Source organism: Talpa europaea (genome assembly GCF_964194135.1).
Source record: "Talpa europaea genome assembly, chromosome: 11".
Classification (NCBI taxonomy): Eukaryota; Metazoa; Chordata; class Mammalia; order Eulipotyphla; family Talpidae; genus Talpa; species Talpa europaea.
In genome coordinates this window covers 316,269-339,779 of record NC_140078.1, presented here as the reverse complement: position 1 = coordinate 339,779, position 23,511 = coordinate 316,269, and the positions used below count along the sequence as shown (strand labels likewise).

General features: G+C 67.9%; 1 protein-coding gene across 1 annotated transcript; it reads left to right on the top strand.

Moving 5' to 3' along the window:
* Positions 1–1,669: 1,669 nt before the first annotated feature.
* NTSR1 (neurotensin receptor 1) lies at positions 1,670–18,724 on the top strand (the record flags this gene model as incomplete). Its single annotated transcript, XM_084246588.1, has 4 exons — positions 1,670–2,359; positions 17,222–17,423; positions 17,814–17,904; positions 18,475–18,724. 4 exons carry the CDS (start codon positions 1,670–1,672, stop codon positions 18,722–18,724), a joined length of 1,233 nt encoding a protein of 410 aa, XP_084102714.1.
* Positions 18,725–23,511: the final 4,787 nt, after the last annotated feature.

Genomic DNA, 23,511 nt, shown 5'->3' with positions numbered 1-23,511 from the left:
GCACGGTTGAGCAAACATCTTGAGATAATATTTGTCATAAGTTGCCTTTTATGATTTTTTAAGCTCCTGGGCTGGCTCAGAGAGAAAAGAAGCCCAGCTTAGCCGAAAGGTCAGGGGCTTGAAAACCAAACAGCAGCTTAAGCAGCGGGAAGGGCCCTGGGGTGGCGTCGCCCTGGGCAGCGGCAGCCTCGGGGCGAGGAGCAGGCGTCCGGCGCCCTCCCTGCGTGGCAAGAACCCTCGGGCCGTCCTGCGCCTGCAGCTCAGCGGCCACGGCCAGTCTCCCACGGATCATCTCTGGCGGGCGCAAGCCCGTGTGCCCGCCCCGGGGACTGTCCCAGCACCTGCCCCGTCCGTGCCCCGCCCTGTCCCCCGAACGTGAACGGGACGGCCAGCTGCACCGAGGCCAGGAGCAGCCTGCTCCCGGGGCCCCAGCCTGCCCCTCGGAGAGCCGCGCCGCGGCCTAGAAGATGCTGGACACATACTGAGGCCGGTCGCTTCGGCCTGAGCCCCTTGCGCTGGCCTCTGGCAGAGGGACGCTGATCGCCTTTGAGGGGCCATTTCTGGTTACAAAGACTCCTGCACAGCAGACTCGGACTGGACACAGGAGGCGGGTGCCAGTGCAGCACCTGCTCCCTGAGATGGGCCAGCGGAGGTGGCGGTGGCTTCCTTGGCCTCACCCCGTCCCTCATAGCCCACACCCCGCAGCCTACTCCAGGGCCTGCTGGGGCACCCCAGTTCACACGGGGATGGGCCTGGGGCCGAGGAAGCCTTCTGATGACCAAATCCAGGTGGTGATAGGGGCTGGAGTGCGCCAATGCATGCCCACCGGCGCCAGGCTCCCCAGGGTGCGGGGGCAGGAACCCAGCCAGCCTGAACGGAGAGGGGTGCTCCTTTTTCCCGCCTTTCTGGTCCCTTCATTCACCCCCACTTTGTGGGGCTAGAGCCCCAGCATTAGCACCCACTCTTTGGCACCCAGCTTTGGGCCCCAGAGGGCATCCAGGAGGCAGGCGCCGAGCCCCGCCTTCCCCAGCACCCCCTCTCCACCCAGCATGCTGGGTGTGGGCCCCCTTCCCGAAAGGCTAAAGAATTTGGGGTGACGGGGGGGGGTCCGAGACTCCTCAAGCGCCGGCCGGGGCGCTCCCCGCATCCGCAGGGCCCCAGCGCGGAGACCCTCGGGCCGGGCTGGGGGCGGGGACAGCGCCGGGACCGCCCTCCCCGACCGCCCCTCTCCGCGGAGCCGGCAGCGCGGTCGGGGCGCGGCGCGGGGAGGGCTCGGCCGGCGGGGCGCGGCGCGGGGGTGGCCGCGAGCGCGGGGAGCGGCGGGCCGGCGGGAGAGCGCGCTGGGCAGCCGTGCGTGCGCCCCGCTCCGCGCGCCCCGCGGGCACCGGGCCGGAGCCCCGAGCCCGCAGGGACCCGCCGAGGGCCGGGCAGCCGCGGGTCCGCGGGCGGGGGGAGGCGGGGCCCTCGCGGAGCCGGGAGCTCCAGCGTCCGCGCGCTCGGGCGGCGGGTCCGGCCGGCGCTTCCCCGCTGGCCCGCGCGCCTCCCGCCTCCCGCCTCCCGCCGCCCTCGGTCCCGCCGGGGACGCGCCACCCTCGCGGCTGCCGGCGCTGAAGGCGCGACCACCGGGCCAGCGGCGGAGCCCCCGGGCGCCGCCCGCCCGCGCCCCACCATGCGCCCCAACAGCTCCGCGCCCCGTGCCACCGCCTGGCCGCTGTCGGGGCTGGAGGCCGCGCTGCTGGCCCCGGGCCGGGGCAACGGCTCGGGGAACGCCTCGCAGCTCGGGGCCGAGGCGCCCAGCAGCAACCTGGACGTGAACACGGACATCTACTCCAAGGCGCTGGTGACCGCCGTGTACCTGGCGCTCTTCGTGGTGGGCACAGCCGGCAACGCGGTGACGGCCTTCACGCTGGCCCGCAAGAAGTTGCTGCAGCACCTGCAGAGCACCGTCCACTACCACCTGGGCAGCCTGGCCGCGTCCGACCTGCTCATCCTGCTGCTGGCCATGCCCGTGGAGCTGTACAACTTCATCTGGGTGCACCACCCCTGGGCCTTCGGCGACGCCGGCTGCCGCGGCTACTACTTCCTGCGGGACGCCTGCACCTTCGCCACGGCCCTCAACGTGGCCAGCCTGAGCGTGGAGCGCTACCTGGCCATCTGCCACCCCTTCAAGGCCAAGACCCTCATGTCCCGCAGCCGCACCAAGAAGTTCATCGGCGCCATCTGGCTGACCTCTGGGCTGCTGGCCCTGCCCATGCTGTTCGCCATGGGCCAGCAGAACCGCAGCGCCGACGGCCGGCACCCCGGCGGCCTGGTGTGCACCCCCGTCGTGGGCACCCACACCATCAAGGTCGTCCTCCAGGTGAGCAGCTAGGGCGGGGAGGGCGGGGCGGCAAGAGACAGGGTCAGAGGTCACCTGGCTGGGGTCACAACTGGTGCCCCCTCAAGGCAGCCTTAGCACTTGTCTATCCCTTGCCCCAAAAGTAGTCTGGGCACCCCTGGGTGCAGGGAGGAGGAGGGGCTTGGCTCCTGGAGAACTGGAAAGGGGCCTCCTTCCCCTCACCGCAGGGCTGCCCGCGTCAGCCCCTCTCGTCCCCCTTCCACCCAAGGGACTGGGACCCCGGCCACCCAGGGGTGTGGTCCGCTGCTCCCTAGGTGGGGGGTGCTGTGTGGTGGCGCCTGCCACCCTGGGGTGTCCCGCTGTGCCTCACAGCCTGGGGAGACGGCGCCGTCCGGGCGGTGCTCAGAGGCTGGTGGTGCCCGGGTGCCATGTCCCCTCTGCCGGGCCTGGGTGTGGGGGCGCGGACGCGTGCGCAGTGAACGGCTTCTCAGGGCCAGAGCAAGGCCCCGGGGTCCCGGAGCGGCACCCTCCCTGGGAATGGACTGGAACGCGCAGCCTGGCAGGACCACCAGGCCAGGGTCCTGAGCGGGCAGGGCCACCTGGCGCGGGAAGAGGCTTGGAGATGCCACCTGGCGTGGCACAGTGGCCCCAGGACAGAGGGCCAGGGGCGGGGCGGGGCACGTCTCCACGCACACAGCTGGGAGAGGGGCCGGAGCGGCCCACCCTGCCCGGCAGCCCTTCCCCGCGGCTCCCAGCAGAACCCCCGCCGAGGCGGGCAGGGGGGCAGTGCCCAGGACCAGCTGCTGTCAGCACGTCCGTCCAGCTGCAGCTGACCCTCTGCGAGTCCCCACCCAGGGGCCGTGGGGCACCTCTCATCCCCACGCCGTGCTTAGAGCCTGTGGCTGCAGGTGTCCCCCGCGTGGGGAACCACCCCCCCCCCAGCAAGGAGCAGGGACATGAGTCAGCGCTGCTCTCGGGAGCCTTCCTGCCGGAGGCAGAGGCACGGGCGGCGGGCGCTGTAAACAGAGAAATCACCTCCCACTCAGGGCAGTCTCCCTGCTCAGAAGCGCCTGCCTTTGAGCAACTCAGCTGGGGGTCTGTGCAAGGCATGACGCGCACGGTCAGTGGGGTTGGCGCGCTCCCTGCACCCCAGACCCAGCCCGCACCCCACCCCACCCATGGGCTCTGCCAGGCACAGTCTGGGGGTCATCGACACGAATACAGAGCAGAGGTGCCCTGCCCCCTCTCCCCGCACCAGCGCCCCCCTGCTGACCCCGTGGAGGTGCCACCACGTGCCACCACTTTGTCCCCAGAGCGCCGTCCCTCTGCGCGGGAGTCAGAGTAGAGCCCAGCAGCCGGGCGTGGCCGGACACTGGTGCTGACAGATGCCTGCCAGGGGCCTCCCGTGAGTGCCCAGTGGGGCCCTGGCCAGCGGCCTTGGGCACTGGGGCTCTGCTCCCGGACCTCGTTCTGCTAATTTTGCAGTAAGTCCACGGCCACTGGTGCTGGGAAAGTGTGTCCAGCCTGCGGGGGCCAGGTGGGCATGGTGCCCGGCAGCCGCAGGCCTGCCCTGACCACGGCCCTTCCGGCACCCCCAGCCAGCCCGGCTGCGCCCCGTGGGGAGGCTCCGTGCCTGCCAGCGCCGTGCGCCCGCAGCCCGGAGACCCGCACACCCGCTCGCCTCTTTGTCCTCTCGAAGCCTCTTTCATCTTCACTGCAGATGGAAAGGCTGCCCTGGGGTGGGCGGCTTGGGAGGGCTGAGGGGCCTGGGGGGTGCAGCAAGGGACTTCAGGCCCCCCTGAGCCCAGGCCACAGCAGGACGCCCCTGCGGGGCATCCTCAGAGAGGGCCTGGCCTGCTGCGCCCAGGGAGGGGGCCGGCCCAGTCAGAGGAGGCCGGAGTCCTTTTCCTGGTGTGTCCTGCCAGCCGGGGTTCCTGGCGGGCACCGGAGACACCCCGCCGCTCCTTCACCAGTCCATAGGCTCACTCGGGGCCCCCACGCACCCCAAGCTGGGCCCCAAGCCAAGCCAGCCTGGCGATGCTGAGGCTGGAGGGTGTGACGTGGGTGGAGCTTGGGGCAGTGGAGCAGACGGGCGTGGACCAGGTCAGCCACGCTGGACCCTCAAATCCAAATTAATAAAACCATTTTTAGTGACTGGAAACCTCAAACCCCTAATATTTGTTACTTGAATTGCACCCATTTTCCATATCAGAGAGCACCGAGGACTCGTACCGTTCATGAGACTGAGGCGAGGACTGGCCGGGGCCGCGGCCGCCCGGGGCAGCCTCTGGGCTCTGGAGAGGTGCTGAGCTCCCTTACCGTGACCGTGGCGCGGTCCGGCCAAGCACCCCTGTGTCCCCGGCGTGACCGTGGCTTCCTCGCTCGGGTGCGGGCCCCCCAGCAGCTCCTGCCGGGCCGGTGCACGTGACGGTTGTTGTATTAACACTTCAGACTGTTCCTCTGGGGGGAGGTGGAGGCCGCGCTGCACTTTCCTTCTGAGTAAGTTTTTTGTTTTCATCTGTTTTATCTCAGTCGCCGAACGTGGTCTGGGGCTGCGGCGTTTCCTCTGCACCCCACCAAGGGCTGTGAGGCACCCCCATGCTGGCCTCCTGACCAGTGGGGAGGGGCGTGTCCTCCCGCCCCTGCTGAGGTGCCTGGACGTTATCTCTACGGTCGTATTGTTTTTGAAGAGGCTCTTTTGCTCTCTTTGGTTTTCTCTATTGTCTTTCTTCTGCCAATTTCACATTTTTCTGCTCTCATTCTCATTTCTTTTTTTTAAAAAAATTCATTTATTTATACATACAAGAACTGGGGTACAGGCTAGAGGTGGGGGGTGAGAGGAGTCACCAGAGACAGAGTGGGGAGCAGAACAGGTGGATCCACTGGAAACCACTGCCGAGGGGAGCAGTGGGGAGCCAGGAGAGGTCTGCTGCAGCTGTGGTCTGTGGTCTGTGCCCACAGAGGTCTGTGGGCAGCTCCCTGGCTGGGGATTGAACTTGCGCTGCAGAGGCTGTGGATTGCCTCATTGTGTGGTGTCTTAACCCCTTGCGCCACCAGGGAGGCCCCACTGTTTTGTTTTTTTTTTTTTAAGATTTATTTTTATTTATTGATTTTTTAAAGATTTATTTATTTATTTATACAAGCACTGGGTACAGTGAGAAGCGCAGGAGGGTGAGAGGATCCACCAGAGCCAGAGCGGGGAACAGAACAGGCAGACTGAGAAAGCACACTGCTGAGGGGAGCAGCGGGCGCGGCAGAAGAGGTCTGCGCGCCATGTGGGATTCTCCCTGGCTGGCCGGGCATCGAACTGGAGCTGCAGAGGCTGCGGACAGCTTCACAGTGCTGTACTCAGCCCGCTGCGCCACCAGGGAGGCCCAAGGCCCCTCTTATTCTCATTTCTTTGGGGTTAATATGTTCTTATTGTCCTAGATTTCCTAAAATAAAAGCTTAAGTTACTGATTCCAGACCTAATACAAATGTTTAACGTTTAATGCTGCAAACTGACCCCTCTGCGGTCACCTCCCGCAACTGAAACGTGTTTCGAAATTCAAAATATTTCCTTCTCCCCCGGAGGCTTTACCTTATGGCAGCTGGGTGTCTGCTGTATTCCTTCCAAGCATTTGGGGCTTTTCCAGATAACATTTTGTTCTGTTTCTAATCTGGTCTGCTGTGTTCAGAGATCACGTGTAAGGGAGCCGAGCCCAGCATCAGCCGGCCGAGGCCCAGAGGCTGGTCTGGGGCCGTGGAGCCGGAGGGAGGGCCGAGCCGGGCAGCCCTGGACGGTGGGTGCTGCTCCGTTCTGAAACCCCATTGTGTGGCCACATGTCGCTTCTTCCTTTTTCCTTCAAGAATGTGTCCCGCCCAGCATCTCGCAAGGGCAGCCCCGCCCTGTGCACCTGCTCTCACCACCCTGGTCAACTCGCCGTCTGCGTCTCCTCATGGCCACACACACCACGGCTGCTGGAGATTCGGGCGTGGCCTCCTGGCCCTTGTTGGTGCCTCTGGGTTATTTCCTGAGCGACCTGAACAGCGAGCATCTGGAAAACGTTGTGTTTCTCCAGCAGGACTCCCTGAGCCGGCCGTGGGTGCCAGCCACAGGCCCGCATGTGCACCGTTGGGGTGTGTCCTGGGCCTCGCTCAGCTGTCAGCCCTTGGCTGTCGTTCATAAGTGTATCCACACACACGTGCGCTCAAGAGCAACCCGAGGCCAGTTCATACAGCATGCCCTCAGCAAGGGGCACTAACACTGGCCAAGGACATGCCCTAATAGTGTACCGGTCACCCTCTGAGTTCTTCACCCCTGCACAGAATTGCAAGACCACTCAGGCTCAGAGAGCAACAATAATGGATTTATTTAACAAACCAGGGGAAAAAAGAGTTACTGAGGCCAAAAAGGCCATTTACCTCGCCTGAGGCCGTGTCCAGTGTTTTAAAGTTCTGAATACAAATGCTCCCAAGATGGGGTCTTCCCACCACTGCTGACCTGGAGCACACGGCAGCCGGACCACAGGCCAGATCCACCTCATGAGACAGCAGGAGACGCAGCAGGAGACACTCCCGGAGCCGCCGAGACGCCCCAGCGCAGCGCCAGACACGCGACTCTCCAAACAGCAGCTGCAGCGGCCGAGCGACCCGACCCGCGGCCCCACTCGCAGCTCAGGGAGGCCCCGGCCCGGGCCTGCTCCTTCCCCGCCAGGCCAGGCTGTGACAGCAGCAGAACCGGGAGCAGTTTCAGTCGCTCAGCCACCTGCAAAGCCTCCGAACTTTCCCTCTCTGAGGCGAGCGCTGGAGGCCTCCCATGTCCTCAGAGGCCGCACCAGCCTTGCGGGAGATCAGCGCCGTGGGGGCAGAAGTCCCTGACCCCTGAGTCGCTGAAGATCCGAAAATGCCGAAATCTCTAATGCTGAGTCCCGAACACTGAATCCTGGGGGTGCTTTTGCCGTCCCTTATATTTCTTATCAATCTCCCCCCACCATACTCTCTTCCCATTTTCCCTGGGGCTCCATCCTAACCTGCACCCCCTCCAGGAGCCACCACCTGTAACAGTCTTTGGCTTCAGCCCCTTCCCACCCGCCTCACCGCATCCCCGCCTGCCTCTCCCTCTCCAGGGACCCACCCCGGGTCCCTCGCGCTCGGCCTGCCACTGGCTTCCTTCATTGGCAGGTTTTGATCTCTCTTGCAGGGCCAGGCTCTCGCTCCCGGGCAGCGCCCACCACCTCGCTGTCCACAGGGTCTTTCTCATCAGTGGGTCACGTGTGCCACGTCTTGGCACAGCCACCAACGCTTTGCCCGGGACCTTGTGATGAGACACTAGGTTCTGTTCTCTTCCTCTGAAGAGTCTGCTGCAGGCTGGCCGTGGGGGAGGCGAGCCCACTGGGTGGGAGCTGGTGGGAAGCCTGAGCTTCTCCTCGGGGTCAGCACCTGGACTCGGCTGCTTGCAGACCTTGTTGGTGTGATTGTGGCTCTGGGGATCCAAGCACCTCGCCCCAGGCTTCGGCCTCACTCCCTGGCCGGGCTCCTGCCTGATGCCCGAATGTCGGTGTGGCCTCCCCCCCAGGCCTCCATCTGCTCTCCCGGCCCAGCAGCCCAGAGGCACGGGGCAGTGGTCTGAGGGCCCCCAGGCCCCGCCGCCCCAGTGCTGATGTCCACCTCCTCGGCTCCACCCAGGCCCCACTCCTGCTGGCTGAGCGTGGGTGACAGGCTGGCACTTGCCCCACGTCCACACACAGTACAGGGCCCCGTGGAGATCCGAGCTCCCAGCCCAGCCGCTCCAGGCCCAGCCGCCTCCTCCAAACCAGCAAACATCTGAGGCAGCTGATGATAAAAGACTTTGGTTCAAAGGAGTCATTAAGACAATGCTGCACAAGGTCACAGAACAAAGAAGCAGTCATTGCAGACACCAAGGGGCAGGTCCCTGCTCGGAGGAGGCTTCAGGAGCCTGGGCAAGAGCAACGCCATTGGCCTGAACATTTCTAGCTCGTCGTCCGTTAAAAGATGAGTTAATTGTGAATTTCAGTCACTCTACCCGGATGTTGCTAGAGGCTCAGCGCATCCCGCAGGGCACGCAGGGCCCTTGTCCACGTTTGCTGGTGAGGCCGGCGCGGCCTGGACTCCGGGCGCCAGGCGGCCTACGGGAGCGCCCTGCTCAGCGTGGCCAGTGCAGGCTGCCCGCGGGCCGGGCTGTCCTTCCAGCGGGGACCCCTGCCCCAGCCCAGGCGGTGAGGACGCCTCGGGCCGCGTCCTGCGTCCGGGACGAGCTGCCGGGCCCAGACCAGAGGCTGCTGCTGGCTGCGCCCCGGTTCGGCCCTGCGCCCAGCAGGATGTGCCGGGCGGAAGCGGATGGGGCCACTATTTATCGCCGGGAGGGAGAAGAGACCGCATCTGGGCGAGCCCCTGCCCCACTCCCCGCTCCCAGCCCCTGCCCTCTCCTGCCCCAGCCCAGACTCCAGGCCCAGGCTCACCAGCCTCTTCCGGGGATTCAGTGGGTGCGAGCCCCATGCAGGGGTAGGGGCCCTCCAGCTGGGACCCTCCTGGACCCGCAGCTTGGAGACCCCCAGACCGACCTCAGGCGGGAGCCTGCACCACGGCCCCGGAGCCCAGCGTGGACGGGCCTCGCCTCCGGGCACCTCCAGGGGTCACCAGGCTGGAGCCTGCGCAGGAGCAAGACGCGGGAGCCCGACGGGCTTGGGCGCCCCAGCCGAAGCTTCTCCAGAGCAGCGAGGCGCTCGCTGTAGACGAGGGGCGGGTAATTGCAGGGCACGCAGACAGGCTCACGCCCGGTGATTCATTCTCCTGACAGCTTGTTTAAAAGACGCCATCGCGTGTGTTACGATACCCCCACTTGTGTCAGATCAGGGGCTCAGCTCGAGACGCCCGCGAGCTTCCCGTCAGCGCCGACGGGGGTGTCGAGGGGGGACCCCAGCACCCTTCGCCGGGCTGCTCCTCCCAGAACTGCGCTGAGCCCTGGGGCCACCGTGGCAAAGGCCACAGAACTTCCCTCCCCAGCCCGAGGCGGGGTCTGACGGGGTCTGGCGAGGACAGGGTCCTGCCGCCTCTCCTGGCTCCCAGCTCCCGGGGCACAGCCCCATCTCTGCCGCCATCTGCACGGGGCCCCCTCTGCCTGCTCCCCAAGGCCAGCCTCGCCAGGGGCCCATCTTGAGCCTTGGTTACCTCTGCAGGGACCCTCTTCCCAAAGCAGCCGGTTTCCCGGCTCCCGGCCAGGACCTCCAGCACTTGCATGGCGGAGCCCGGGGGAACAGCGCCTCTCAGCCCCGGGGAGCAGGGGCATCGCCCCCTCACCCAGGGCGGCTCTGCGATTTGCCCTTCATATCCGAGGGCCCTTTATCCCCGGCAGCGCTGCCACGGCCAGGGACGGCAGACCGGCTGCCCCCCAGGCTCCGGTGCCCTTGGCATCAGGGTGGCAGTGACTTCACCCCTCGCCCGGCCCCCTCCACCTCTCTGCCCAGCAGAGATGCTGCGCTCAGCTCTCTGTCAGCCGCCTTGCCCAGGGCGGGCCGTGGGGCACAGAAGGGACGCCTGGGCCAGCGTCTCCCGACAGGCCGAGAAGTTGTCTGCCTTCCCGGCCACCACATCTGCCAAGGAGAGTCTCTGGCACCGTGGGCCTGGCCTGCCCTCCTGTCCTGCGGCCTGGGGTCCGCCACACCCCAGACGCGTCCAGACGGCCGCCCAGGCCCGGCTGGCGGCCACCTCACCCAGGTGGGGAACTGAAAGCTTTTAGGGCGGATTTCAGCCCTTTCTAGGGACCCGCTGCTGATCCAGACGAGGACGGCCAAGGACAGAGCAGCCGCGTCTGGGCCCCAGGCACCGTGACCAACACCAGCCACCTGCCCGGCTTCCCACGCGCTTGCCCCACATCGCAGGCCGTCCTGGCCTTGACTGAAGACCTCGGCGTGCCGGGCAGGGCAGAGTCAGTCCCGCTCTTTGGGCCGTCCCAGCCCCCCCAGTACTGCCTTAGAGCTCTGTGTGCTGGAGCTCCAGGAGGGTCCAGGAGGGTCCAGCCAGTGGCACGTCGGGGGGATGGCCAGTGCCCAGGCTCCCCCAGCACCAAGCTTCCACCTTGTAGGGGGGCGGCTGGGGCTCCTGGGGCTGTCGCTCTCCCTACCCCCACGCCTGTGTCCCCCACTGCTCCACTGGGCCCAGGGAGCCTCCTCCAGGAAGCCCTCCATCCCCCAGCCTTGAGGCCCGTGTGGTCATCCTCCGGGAGGGCAGAGCCAAGCAGCTGCAACGCCAACCCCGTGCAGGGCCAGCAGACTGCAGAGGCTTGCAGGGCCAGGCCAGGCCGCCCGCGCAGGAGGGGCCAGCCCCCGTCTTCACAGACTCGCTCCTGCGGGTGTCCTGAAGCCGGCAGAGCTCGCGCAGCCCCTCCACAGCCGTCTCCCGTCAGTGAGGATCAAAGTTCCTCATGGCCACGTTCGCCCGGTGGCCGGCGCTGTCCCCAGCGTGGGTCTTGCTTGGGGAGAAAAACAGGCAGGAATTTCCCAAAGAGGAGGCTCCCCAGGAGCTGCGCCCTCCCCCCACCTCCCTGTCCTCACCGTCCCCTGGACTAGCGGCCACAGGGGGAGGGGGCCCTGGCCACAGTCCCTGCTGCTGCCGGGGACCCGGGCCTCTGGTGCTGATGCTTACGGCTTCCAGAATCTTCTCTGGTAAGGAGCCACCAGCCTGGGCGGGGGTGGTGAGGCTGGCATCCCGCCATGAATATTCATGCCGGCATTGGACTTGCAAATTCCAAGTAATTCAAATGCCGTAAACAGTGAGAATGAACGCCTTTTAGGGAGACGTCTGTGGGGGGGACTCAGTCCCCAGTCACAGGGGAACGGCCTCCCGGGTGCTAGTGGGCGCCTTGGGGGCAACACCCGGCCTTGGGGGCACCGGCCACACTCCTCGCCCAGGGCGGTGCTTCCCTGGGCAGGCCGCCAGCTGCCCACGGTCAGTCCCCAGCTCCAACCAGCTTTCCAGGGGAGGGCACCAGGGCCGGTGTGGACGCCTGGTGGGGAAGACCCAGGGCGGGGGAGGACGCTGTGGGCTGGCCCTGCTGATGGGCCTGCTGAGCGGCTCTCCAACGAGGAGGCCCTGGACTGCGCCCCACCCGGCCGTGCCTGGGCTGACGGGGCTGCGGCCACCTCTGTGCCTCCCCACGGCCAGGCCAGTGAGCGCGGGCCCAGGCCCGCCCTGCTTGGGGGGACGGGCCAAAATCTAGGGGCACACCTGCGTGTCGCGTCCCTCCCCGCACCGCCCGAGTGGCCGGTTCCCGCCGAAAGGGACTCGGTCTCCCTCTGCCACCCGAGCCGGGCGCGCAGCCTCCACCGTGGGCGCCCGTCCCCACGGGGCCCTGTCTCACCCCCGCCGGCCCTCGCGGGGCTCACCGCAGCGCCCACTGGTTCCTCGGAGGCCGGCGGCTCCACGGGTGCATCCCGGGCAGCTCCCGCGCGGGGGCCTTCCGGGAAGGGGTGTCGGCGGGGTGGGGGACTGGCTCCCCGTGGGGATGCCCAGGCTTCTGAGCCCTGGGCCCGGGACGCTGGGGTCTGCGGTGCCTGCGGGCTTGGCAAGTGCTGGCGGCCCCAGCCCTCGGCATGTCCCGTGGTGGGCTCGGGGGCTCCGGCAGCCCCGCCCGGCCTCACGCCCTTGGCACCCTGACCCTGCCGACACCGTCGCCTTGGGTTAGGGCTCAGCTGGCATCGCGGGGTCTCCTCGGTGGGGGCAAGGCGGCCGGCGCGGGACCCCGGGAGGTAGGCGCGCCAGGAACCGCAGGCCAAGCTCTGGCCTCTCGTTCGGCCTCCCCAGGGCCCTGGCCAGGGCGCCTGCGCGGCCCCGCCCGCACCCTCGTGGCGCCGCGTCCAGCCCGGCTAGTTATTGGCCAAACCTGCCGTCTCCGTGGTAGAAGCCCGGGGTGCTGATTACCCAGCGCGGAGCAGCCTCAGTTCCGACGCCCCGGCGGCAGGTGGGCCTGGGGGCCAGGCCAGCTCCCCCAGCACCAGGGGCCCCGCCCGTAGCGCCTGGGCCTGAGGGCCTGCTGGCCGGGGGAGCGGCACTGTGAGGGCCGTGAGGGGCAGGAGGCCGCCCCGGCGCTCCTCACGGGAGAGTGACCACATGGGTCAGGTCCCCCAGACCAGCGGGTGACCCCACGGTTGTTTGCCCCACTGTGGAGTGCTCATAATTTACAGATCAATTTCATCCCTTGAGAGTGGGGGCCAGGCTCGGGGTGCTGGTGGGCCTGGGGCCGCCGACCCGGCCGTGCCAGGAGGACGCCCGGCTGAAGAAGCTCAGGTGCACCTTCCTCGGGGGTGGGGAGACCGCTGGACCAGGCAGGAGGCAGAGCCGAGTGCTGGCCAAGTAGGGCAAGTCCCCCGGTGGCGCCAGCCCTGCTCCCTCGTGGGGCTCACTCTGCTTGCTGGGCCAGACGCCCCCACGGCACAGAGGCTGACCCTGTTGACAGGAGCCGCGATGCTGGTCCAGAGCCAGCTGCCCGCAGGAACGGTGCCCAGCTCTGCCAGGGGCGGCCACTTGCAATCAGGAGGGGACAGGACATCGGCTAACGTGCTGCTCAGGGGCAGGGCAGGGAGACGCTGGGGTCTGGGGACTCGGCCGCCATGACAGGGAGAAGCAGCTGCATGCAAGTGGGGCCAGGCGCTGGCCCCCACCGTGGCCAGGCCCCCTGCCCACCGTCTCTATAACTGTATAATCTGGGGGGACAACTTCACGCTTCCACAGGTGGGTGCGTGCCTCCCTCACCCCCACCGGAGCCCCATGCCCGTGTCCCTCTGCCCTCAGGAGCCGGTGCTTCCCCAGAGGCTGAGTTGTTTCCCTCTGTCTGGCCAGTTTGCTTTCTCTGGTGCTTTATGTTCCACCCATGATGACGCTGCCGGTCACCATCTGTTCTCCTTAAACTCAGCCCCTCAAGGTCCAGCCATCTTGTCCAAAGGCTCTGCTCCAGCTTTCGAAGAGCTGAGTAGTATCCCCCACAACCTGGCGCCGCGCTTCCTTGGTCCAGAAGAGACTGTTCTCCATGTCAGAGGGGGTGCAGAGGGCCAAGATCTGGGGCTCTTGGTCCCACAGGGCAGGTGGCCCAAGCCAATGGACACTTGAAAACACAGCAAACAGCCCCCAGCCTCAGCCCTGGTGGCTGCAGCCTCAGCCCTGGTGGCTACAGCCTGCAGGAGGCTGGGCGTGGCCTCCAGGGCTGCTGGCCCAGCGGCTGGCATGCCCGGCTGCCCAGCTGCCCTGCTCAGAGCCAGTAATGATCCCCACACACAAATCAGCTAAGCCAGGCCCCCAGCCCCTTGTGCTTGCAGGGGGTCCCACCCCCTAGGAGGGCTCGCCTGGCCGGGTGAGGGCAGGTGTGTCGTGAAGGCATCGCCCTCATTGGGCTGAGGCCTCGGCACTGACCAGCTGGCCGCCCGGCTGGGGCCAGAGCAGATGGGGTGTGGCTGCAGAGGGGCCTCTGCTGTGCCAGGTTCCAGCAAGTCCAGGCCTCTGCAGCTCCAGGCCCCCAGGAGGGGAAGACACCCCACAGGGGCCCACTGGATGGAATGGGGGTGAGGGGCAGGCTGGAGGCAGGCGGCGGCTCCTGCAGAGGTCGCAGGCCATTCCCTGGCCCTCGTAGAGGGCAGGAAGGGTCTGGAGGATGAAGTCCGTTCCTAACAGCCCACCCCTCCCGACTCGGGGCCGGCCCCACCGCAGCGTGGGCACTGTCCGTGGTGCTGAAGCGAGGCCCCGCCAGGCTGAGGCCCGGCTCTGGCCTCCCTCTCCCGGAGGTTCCAGACCGTCAGAGCTCGGGGACCCAGCGGGCAGAAGGCGATCACGGAAAGGAGAGAAATGAAGGGGGCTTCAGCCTAGGCGGCCCCCGAGGAGTGGCAGCCTGTGGGCCCGGTGGTGTTACCAAGGACTGGCAGCTCCCCCACCCCTCCAGGAAGCGTCTCGAACAGTCCCAGTCTCGTTAGGAGGACGAGCGGAGGCAGGCTGGGGCTGAGGACAGCACATTGTCCCAGGCTGGCCACCCACTGGCGCCTTCTAGGACAAGGCCACTCCAGACCGTCCCTACGCCTCGAGTGAGGGCCTCTCCTCCTCAGACACGCGCCGCAGACTCACATGTCCCAGGGACCGGCCCGCTGCCTCCTGCTCCGGGAGCAGCCCCACCATCGCCGGGCCCTCGACGTGGCCGAGTCACCCCAGTCAACTTCTCCCTGGGCATCGTGGGCCCCTTTGTGCTCTTGTGGTCCTGGTGTCCACTCTAAGTGAAGCTGGGCCTCCAGCACTTCCCTGGTGGCCAGTGGCCAGCAGTGTCAAAGGCCACAGCCCGGCGCCCCCTCTGGGGAGGCTGGAGGGGCCACCTGGCCTGTGCTCTGCCCCTTCCTGAGCCTCTCGGTCACATCACACAGGACAGGGCTGCGGCGGGGGGCACCCAGGTGGGCCTCCCCGGCAGGCCGCTAGGTGTGCTCAGAGTGGCCCTCGGGTCTGGGGGCCCTGGGGCGCCTCTGTCAGGGACAGAGGGTCTGGATGGAGACGGTCACTGCCCGGAGCAGAGCCTGCACTCCAGAGGCTCTGGCCTGTCCTCCCGGGCCCAGGCAGGGCGGGCAGTCTCAGGCAGGGCCCGGCCTCTGCCACGTCACGGAGTTCTCCGTCTTTCCTGTCACACCAGCCTCTTGAGCCCCTTTTCTGTGGCCCAGTTGCAGGGGCTGCTGACGCCTCTCTGTCCCCACGTGACCCCACCCTAAAGGGACAGTGGCAGAGGCCCGGGACCCAAGCTGCAGGGGCAGGCTGAGCGCAGACGGGGCAGGGATGTCCCCCAGGGCTGAAAGAGTGGATTTTCCCGTCACTGAATTTTATGGCGGACTTTACAGCGGCGCCTGAGCTGCTGTGGGTACTTGGCCCCGGCCAGGCGGCGCGCCGCGCGGTGAAGCCAGGCCTCCGTGGCTCCTCCCTCCAGTCTTGGGGTTTTATTTCTGTGTAGCCTTCGCTCCCCCTGGACCTGCATTGGTTGAAACCTCTGTGAATTAGGATCCAGATTCCAGGAAATAATTCAGATCATCTTCGGGAGAACAAAATAACATTTATTTTGCTCAAGTATTTTATTTGCTCAAGAAAAACCGGGGTCTGGGCACGAGGGCTGTGGGCCCCGCTGGACCCGGGAGCTCAGCGGGCGCCCTCGGTGCTGTCCTGCCACGTGCTGGCTTCACCCCGAGGCAGGCCCTCCCACGGCCACAGACTCAGCGCCCCGCTCCGCCAGCCCCCGGGGAGGCGGTGTCTTTGCCCACAAATACCCCCGCCCCGCACGGCCAACGGGGCTGGTGCGGGCATGAGCCGTGACGGGCCTGCGCGTGTCCAGTGAGGGCCACCCCGTCCTCTGAAACACGCCACCTGCACAGGTCTGGGGAGGGGCTGGGCCCTTAAGTGGGCAGGGGGGAGGGTCCAAGGCAGCGAGGGGCAGTAGCTGCTGGACAGGCTGAAGCCGCAGGCGGCCTCCGCACCCTCGCCCTCCGCTGCGGGGCCCTCGACCGTGTCCGGACGCTGTTTCTGGCATCTCTGCACGGCGGCCCGGGCCTCACACCGGCCCCGCGCTCTTCTCCAGAGCTTTCCTGCCGTGCTTTGTTCGGACCAGCCGTCTGCGCCGGGGCGCCGTGTCTGCGTGCCAGGGAGGGGCGGCCTCTCCCCCCGCCATTCCCCGCCTCCTGGGGAGATGGCTGGTCCCCAGGCTGGGCACTGGCCTCAGGTCAGGGCGAGCTGCAGGGCAGCGGCCTCCTCCCCCACTCCAGAAGCTCACGATCAAGGGCCTGGCCTTCCTCCAGCTGGGGAGCAGCTGGGGATCTCGGGCTGGGCCCTGGCCGGCTGCTTGGAGCCCCACGGGCCCCCAGAGGTAGCTATTTTTGCTGCCTGTGCTCAGCAAGGTATGGAATTTTAAATGTTTTGACATTTAAAATCTGTGTTGCATACATTGGTTCTGTTTAAATTACACCCGGCTGCAGTGACTCACGGGGGTGGGCTGCTCCTGGGCCCAGTCTCAGGGTGCCCCTGTGCTCCCCTGGGCCCCAGCCCAGCCCCTGACCCAGCAAGGAGCCCCAGAAACCTTCCCAGTGCCACTCCCCTGCCACTGCCAGCACCTCGGCGCCCTGCGGAAGGTGGGCTCCACGTGCCTGCACCAGGACTTGGGCGGCCGCCAGCAGGCCAGGCGCTGGCTGCCCCAGGGAGGCTGTCACCCGGGGGCCCCACCACATGTCTAGTCAGCAGAGCTTTGTTCAGGGCCATAGACACACTGCAGCCACCGCCTCCAAGGAGCCCTCGGGGCCCGGAGCACTGAGCAGGGGCACGACTCAGAGCCATGCGGCCAGAGCCTGCAGAGGGCATCTGCTCCCGACATGCCCAGTGCCTGGAGGCCGAGGGCGCCAACCTGGGAGCTGCCCTGGGCCTCAAGGCCACTGCCCATGGGCAGGATAGAGCCGTGGCTGTCCTCGACCTGCTGAGACCATGGGCATATTGTTGAGGCCTCCAGTGCGGGGCTCGGGCTGAGCCACGGGGGCCGGAGCAGGGGTGCCAAGTTAGCGCCGGGACGGGGACGGGGCCAGCGGGCCACCGTCTCGAGGGTGCTCACAGCAGGTCCTGACAGGGGCTTCAGAGGAGGACTATGGAGCGTCCAGAAGGAAGCCAGGCGTTGCCCTTCAGCGCTGCCCTCAACGCCGGGCCTGCCTGGTCACCCGGGAGGCTCCCGCCAAGACAGGCGGCCAGCTCAGGCAGCCGTTTCTGAGGCGGGCGGTGGTGACCGGCCGCGCTGGCTGCTCCCCCAGGCGACAGGGAGAGGTGTGAGCGAGGCGGCCCTCCATGCTGGCCATGATGGGCCTCGGGATCTGACCACGCCCCCTCCTGTGTCCGCAGATCAACACCTTCACATCCTTCCTGCTCCCTATGGTGGCCATCTCTGTCCTGAACACCATCATCGCCAACAAGCTGACCGTCATGGTCCGCCAGGCAGCGGAGCAGGGCCAGGCGTGCACCATGGGGGACCAGCCCGGCTCCTTCAGCATGGCCATCGAACCCGGCAGGGTCCAGGCCCTGCGGCACGGTGTCCGGGTCCTACGTACGTACCTTGGGGCCCCGGGAGCGGGCAGCGGCCGGGACTCAAGCTCCAGGCCCCCCGTGGAGCAGGGGTCAGAGGCCTGGGGTGGAGAGGCCGGGCCGGGCCACGGCACCCCCGCTCTCTGCCCGCCCGGCCACTCACACTGTCATGGCTCACTGGCCCCCTGTCCACCGGGGCCGGCACGGGCCAGTCCTCCAGCTGGGCTCTTTTCCAAGATAGCGCGGCTGTTCAGGCCCCGTGACGCCGCGTGACGTTTAGGGCAGCTGATGTTTCTGCAAAAAGTAGAAAAATGCTGCTGGGATTGAGCTGGGGGACTCGAGCCAGGACAGCGGCCCCCCAGCCATGGCCCCGGCCCGGCCTGTCTCTGGTCTGAGCCGCCTCTTGTCTCAGGTGCCGTGGTCGTGGCCTTCGTGGTCTGCCTCCTCCCCTACCACGTGCGGCGCCTCATGTTCTGCTACATTTCGGAAGAGCATTGGACCCCGTGAGTACAGAGGGGGGCGGCACAGGCTGGATGAGCCCCGGCATCTGTGGGCCAGGGAGCGGGGAGGGGCAGCGTGGGGGGTCCCCAGACCACCCCTGGGTGAGAGGCAGTCTGACGGGGAAGCCCCCAGACCCAGCACCCCAGGCAACGAGGGGCAGGTCCCGCGGATGCCCCTGCCAGGCAGGGCCAGGGTCCAGCATTTAGAGCCAGGGGTATCCTATCGGGGGTGGGGGGAGCCTCCGAATCTAAGCCCCTGGTGCTGGCCGAGCCAGCAAGCCCGTCGGCGGCACAGCACTGGGCCCGAGGGGCTTCGGACAAAGGGGCAGGCGCCCCACGGAGCAGAGACCGGCTGCGGGCAGGGGCAGCAGAGCCGGGCCGCCCGGCTGGAGCAGCCCGGTGACAGAGCCGCCGCTGCGCGGTGCAGCCCCTGCCCGGGAGGCTGCCTGGGGGAGCTGCGGGAGCGGGGTCCTGGACGAGGTGGGGCCCAGGGAGCGGAGCAGCCGTGGCCGCAGGCGCGTGCGGCGGGGCTCAGTCTGCAGCCTCAGCCGCGGGCTCTGCCTCCCGGCGCAGGTTCCTCTACGACTTCTACCACTACTTCTACATGCTGACCAACGTGCTCTTCTACGTCAGCTCCACCATCAACCCCATCCTGTACAACCTCGTCTCTGCCAACTTCCGCCAGATCTTCCTGTCCACCCTGGCCTGTCTGTGCCCTGTGTGGGGGCGCGGGAGGAAGAGGCCAGCCTTCCCCAGGAAAACCAACAGCGTGTCCAGCAACCACACGCTCTCCAGCCACGCCACCCGGGAGAGCCTGTACTAGGCGGCCGGAGGCCCGAGCGGCCCGGAGCGGCCGGGGGCTGCTTGGCCCCAATCCCCCAACGCTCAGCAGCAGCCCCCACCCGGAGGCTGGAATCGTGGGGGCCGGCCAGGACCTGCCCTCACACCCTCGACCTTGTTCTCTTCACCTTCTCCCACCTCTTCCAACCCCCCCGTCTCCCCTTCCCCTCACCAAACCCCCATCTTCCCTTCCTCCTGCCATGCCCCCCCACCGCCTCCCTCCTCTTCCCTTGGAAAGCCAGAGACTTTGAGGGACCGGACCACGACCAGGTAGGGAGAGGCGCTGCTCCGAGGAGACGCCAGGGGCAGGCGGCCGGGCCGCAGGCCTAATCCTGGTCCAGGGGCTGCACCCTCCCCCCAGGAGTGTGCACCCTCCCCCCAGGCCCACAAAGGGTCACCAGGCGGTCCTCCCCTTTGGTCACCAGGCTGAGGCTCTGCCGGCCCCACAGAGCGTCGGGCATGAGGGACCGCTGGCCCTGCCATCCAATCGGCCCCAGAGCTGCAGGCCAGGGCAGGGCCCCCCACACGCCCCCATCCTTGCTGTGAGCTCAGCGCCCCCTCCAGCTGCTCCAGGCTGGCACCACGGCCGAGGGACTGGGTGGCATGTGGGGCTGTGGCTCCAGGCAGCCCACTGGACAGTAGCCAGGCGGAGGCCCAGAACGTCTGTCACTGGCTGGCCCTGGCGCCTCCCTGGTCTGCAGGAGCTGGTCCCCAGACAGGACGGGGCACTAAGTCTGCCCCTGAGGGCCCCCGGCCAGGAGGGCAGCCGCGCAGCGGGGCTGCCAGTGCTGGGAGGTGCCGGGAATCAGCAGCCGCGCAGTCTCTGCTCTCCCTGGAGGGGCACATGGCCCAGGAGGCAGCGCCCACTGAGGCCTGCGCCAGCGGGGCTCAGCCCCGGCCATTCCAGGCGTGGATGCCCACATGGCCAGGAGCGGCTATTGAAGCCCCAACTCTCTGTCAGAGCCCCGGCCACTAAATTAGGTGGGGCGGGCTCAGAGCTCCAGCCAGTCCTCAGGCCAGGCAGGACCCCCTGAGCCAGGGCTACTGACCCCAGGCGCGAGGCCAGCCAAAGCTCCCCACAGGCGCCGTGCTGGGCGGGGGCTGCTTGGCCAGCCCGGACCTGCTCTTCGAGTGGGCACCAGACATTAGCGGAGGTGGTGGGTGGCTTTGGAGAGGGGGCTCGGCCCCCATCCTGGCTTTCCTGGACCTCAGGCACCATCCTTCCTGAGCCTCAGTTTCCCCATCATGCCATCCTCGGAGTCTCTGCCCGGCCTGGTGTGAGCAAGAGGACCCAGCCCCAAACGACAGAGGAGGGAAGCATTGACGGGGTCGGGGTTGGGGGCTGACAGCACGGGCAGTGGGCCCCGCTCGTGTGGGTGCAGGCAGCGCCCCGGCCACCCCGGCCAGCAGCCTGCAGCCGCCCCAGGCAGGGCCCATGTGACGCCTGGAGCCCATGTGGTCAGGCTGGTGGCGAACGTCCCTCGAGATGCGTCCAGCCGTGGGCCGGCCCCACTCACATGCCCTGCGGTGGGCAAGACCGACCCCCGGTCTCCGCAGAGGACATGGCTCTGGAGCCGAGGGCTGCTGCAGAAGGCGTGGGCTGACCCCTCGCAGCCCGGGGCCGGTCCAGGCCGGTGGCCCCCGAGCCCCACTCTGGCCTGGGAGCTGGCCACAGGGAGGCCTGAGGAAGGGGCTTGGGGCCCTGCCGCGTCCGGCTCTGACTCTGGCCCCCACTTCTCGGCCCAGGGCCCCTGCCGGGAGCCTCTGGTGGACAGAGCGGCACCTGGCGTCGGGGACGCGGAGGAGCCGCCCCCGGACAGCGGCGCCCCTGCCCCCCTTGCTCCCACGCAGCCTGGGGCCCCCCCTTGCTCCCACGCAGGCTTCCGGCTCGGCGCGGACGGTGACTCCTCCCCAGAACGCTGCAGCTGCTTTCGCTCCGGCTTCTTCTGTCCAATAAACGCCCCAGCGGCGAGAGAGCGTGGTGGTTCTGCCCCCTCCGCGACAGCCGCAGCGCCCAGGACGGGGTGGGGCCAGCAGGGCGCACGCTCCAGGCAGTCCCCCGGCGTCCTGGGACCCCACGCTAGAGTCCTGGGGCCCGGGCCTGCCCCCACCTGCCCCCCTGCCGCTTCCCTGCAGATTCCATCTGTTGCTCTGAAGTAAAGTCGCCTCTTCACCCCCAAAACACAGAGGAGACGCAGACAAGCCATGCCGGAGGCCGCGGGGGCTCCTGACCGACCCCTAGCGCGCGGCAAACCCACTAAGAATAACAGGCCCTGCCCCCCACGCGGCCCGCCTTCCGTCTCCGGGCCTGGTCAGCGTCCGTCCGGCTCCATTTCACCTCCCTGCACGGGGGTCTGTGCCCGGCCCAGCCGTGCTCCTGCCAGCCCCGTCCTCGGGGCCGTGGGGACCCCAGGGTGGGGGGTTCTACCCCCCCACCTGAGGGGCCCAGCATCCAGGGCTCTGAACGGGCCATCCATGGAGGTGCCTCCTTAATTGGGGTCCCCCATGCTGCCTCCGGCCTCTGCTTGGCCTGCTGCAGAGGGGCCTGCGCTGGAGGGCGGGCGGGCAGGGGCGGGAGGCCCAGAAAGGCCCTGGCCTCGGGCCTCCCTACGCTGGGGCTCCTGGGCCTGCTCTCCTCAGAGCCAATGCCCCCGCCCTGCTCAGAGACGTGCCAGGCAGACTCACACGCCCAGAAGCCGGGCCCGTCAGGCCCTCACCACAGGGACCAAGCGCCCAGAGGTGGCCGGCCCTGCACCCGAGTGTCCGAAGGAATGAAACTCCTGCTGGACACAGGGTGGCCCCCTGGCTGCGCCTCAGCACCACCATCCCGAGGCCAGAGCATCGAGCCCCGCACAGGGCCCTCCGGCCCTCGGGTCCTCTGAGCCGGGCCGGCCCAGCTCCTGGCCCGGACGGGAACTGCCGAGGAGAGCCCCCGGCGCCGCCGCGTTGCCAGGCAGAGGAGGACTCGAGAGCGAGAGCGGCTCTTCAAGAGCTTTTAAAGAAAGGCAGCGGCAGCCCCGCCAGGGGGCTGAGAACAGGACCCCACCCCCGCCCTCCCCGCCCCCTCCCCTCCCCGCCTCTCCCTCCCTCCACCCCTCCCCCACTTCCCGCCTGCCCCCTCCCAGGCCCTTCCGCCCCCCACTCCCTTCCCCACCCCACCCCCCTCAATTATGCTTCTAGCTCCAATTTTGATGAGGGCTCCATGGAAACCAGGCCAGGCTGGGGGTGGGGGCGGGAGGGGACCAAGGGGCGCCAGGAGCCCAGAGCAGAGCCGGGTGCCTGTGGGAACCGTCCTGCAGACATGTGTGGACACACCCACGCAGCACACCCCGCATGCCGCACCCCTCCCACCGAGGGCCACCCTTGGGTGCAACACAGAGGCCCCTAAGGCCCACCCACCCGGGCGGCCCACCAGGGCCCTCCAGACCTGCCACCCCTCCCCGTCCTCTGGGGAGTGCCAGGGGCTCGGAAACCGGCTGTCCCCCCGGGGATCAGCAGCCTTTGGGTTCAGTCCCAGCAGCCCACCGACTGGCCTCCCCCCGCGGCTGGGCACGAGCAGGGCAGCTCCACGCGGTGCGCGCTGGGGGCGCAGCTGGCCTCGAGCCCGCAGGGGGCCAGCAGGGTCCTGAGGAAGTGGCGGCCCCTGGCTCTGGGCCAGCCTCGCGGAACAGGACAGCACCCCCGCCACAGCTCGGCCACCGCGCTGTGAGGGCAGCAGGGGCACATGGCCGGGAGCACTGGGCGCCGGGCGGAGAGTGTGGGGTCCTCAAGGGCGTGCTGGGGTGAGCTCCGCGGCGCCCCTGGCTGCTGGAGGCCTGCGACTGCACCAGTCCCCATGCCCCCACCTGCCCCTTCTGGGGTCACCTGATGTCCCTGCCCCCCCCCCCCGCCCCCTGCATGCATCTCTGGGCTCGGAGCACAGGCCCCGGCCCCCAGGGTCACTCAGGTGGCTGGAGGAGCTGCTGGAGGAGCCCACTTCTGGCGTGACGGGGACATGACGCCGCAGCAGGCAGGGAGAGCCGGGCAGGGGCCAGGCAGGGCCCTCTGAGCCACCCCGTCTGAGTCGCCTGCCCTTGGGTAGGACCCTGGTGTCCCACAGGAGCAGCAGGCCGTGCCTGCCCATTGCGGGCCCCGCCTGTCCCATCAATCACGCCTCCTGGGCCTAAATTACCCTTAATCACCGGTTCCTCCCCCAGCAGTTGCTGGCGCCTGTGCTCTGCCAGGTTATCTGTCTACATTAGAAAGGAACCCTCCCAGCCGGACCGGGGACAGGGCGCCCCAGTGCCGGTGGTGAGTGTTCCCGCAGAGGAAGCCCTCCTTTGGGGGGGACCCTCCTGTCCATGGGGGACCCTCCTGGCTACGCTGTTGCTCAGCAGCAGCCCCTAAGAGCGGGGGGGGGGGGTGAGGCGGGGACTGGGAAGCAGGAAGAAACCAAAGCTCGAGCCCCCCATACTTTCTTCCACCTCACTGGAAACCCTTCTGAGGGAAGACAGGCCACCCCCAGAGGGACAGAGCGGCCCCAGGGCATCCTGCTGCAGCCCTGGAGCCACCCAGAGAGGGAGGGGAGGCGGGCCCCTGGGTGGCAGGTAGGATGAGGCCTCCACAGAGCCCCGGCCTGCTGAGAGAGCCCTGCTGCCGTGCCCTGGGCAGTGCCGTGCGCAGAGGTCAGCCTGTGGTGGGGGCTGTGTGGCCCCCCGCCGCAGCCAGAGGCGAGCTGCCCTGCAGGTCCCCAGCCCTGTGCCTCAAGGCCCTCCCGCCTCTCTCTAGGAC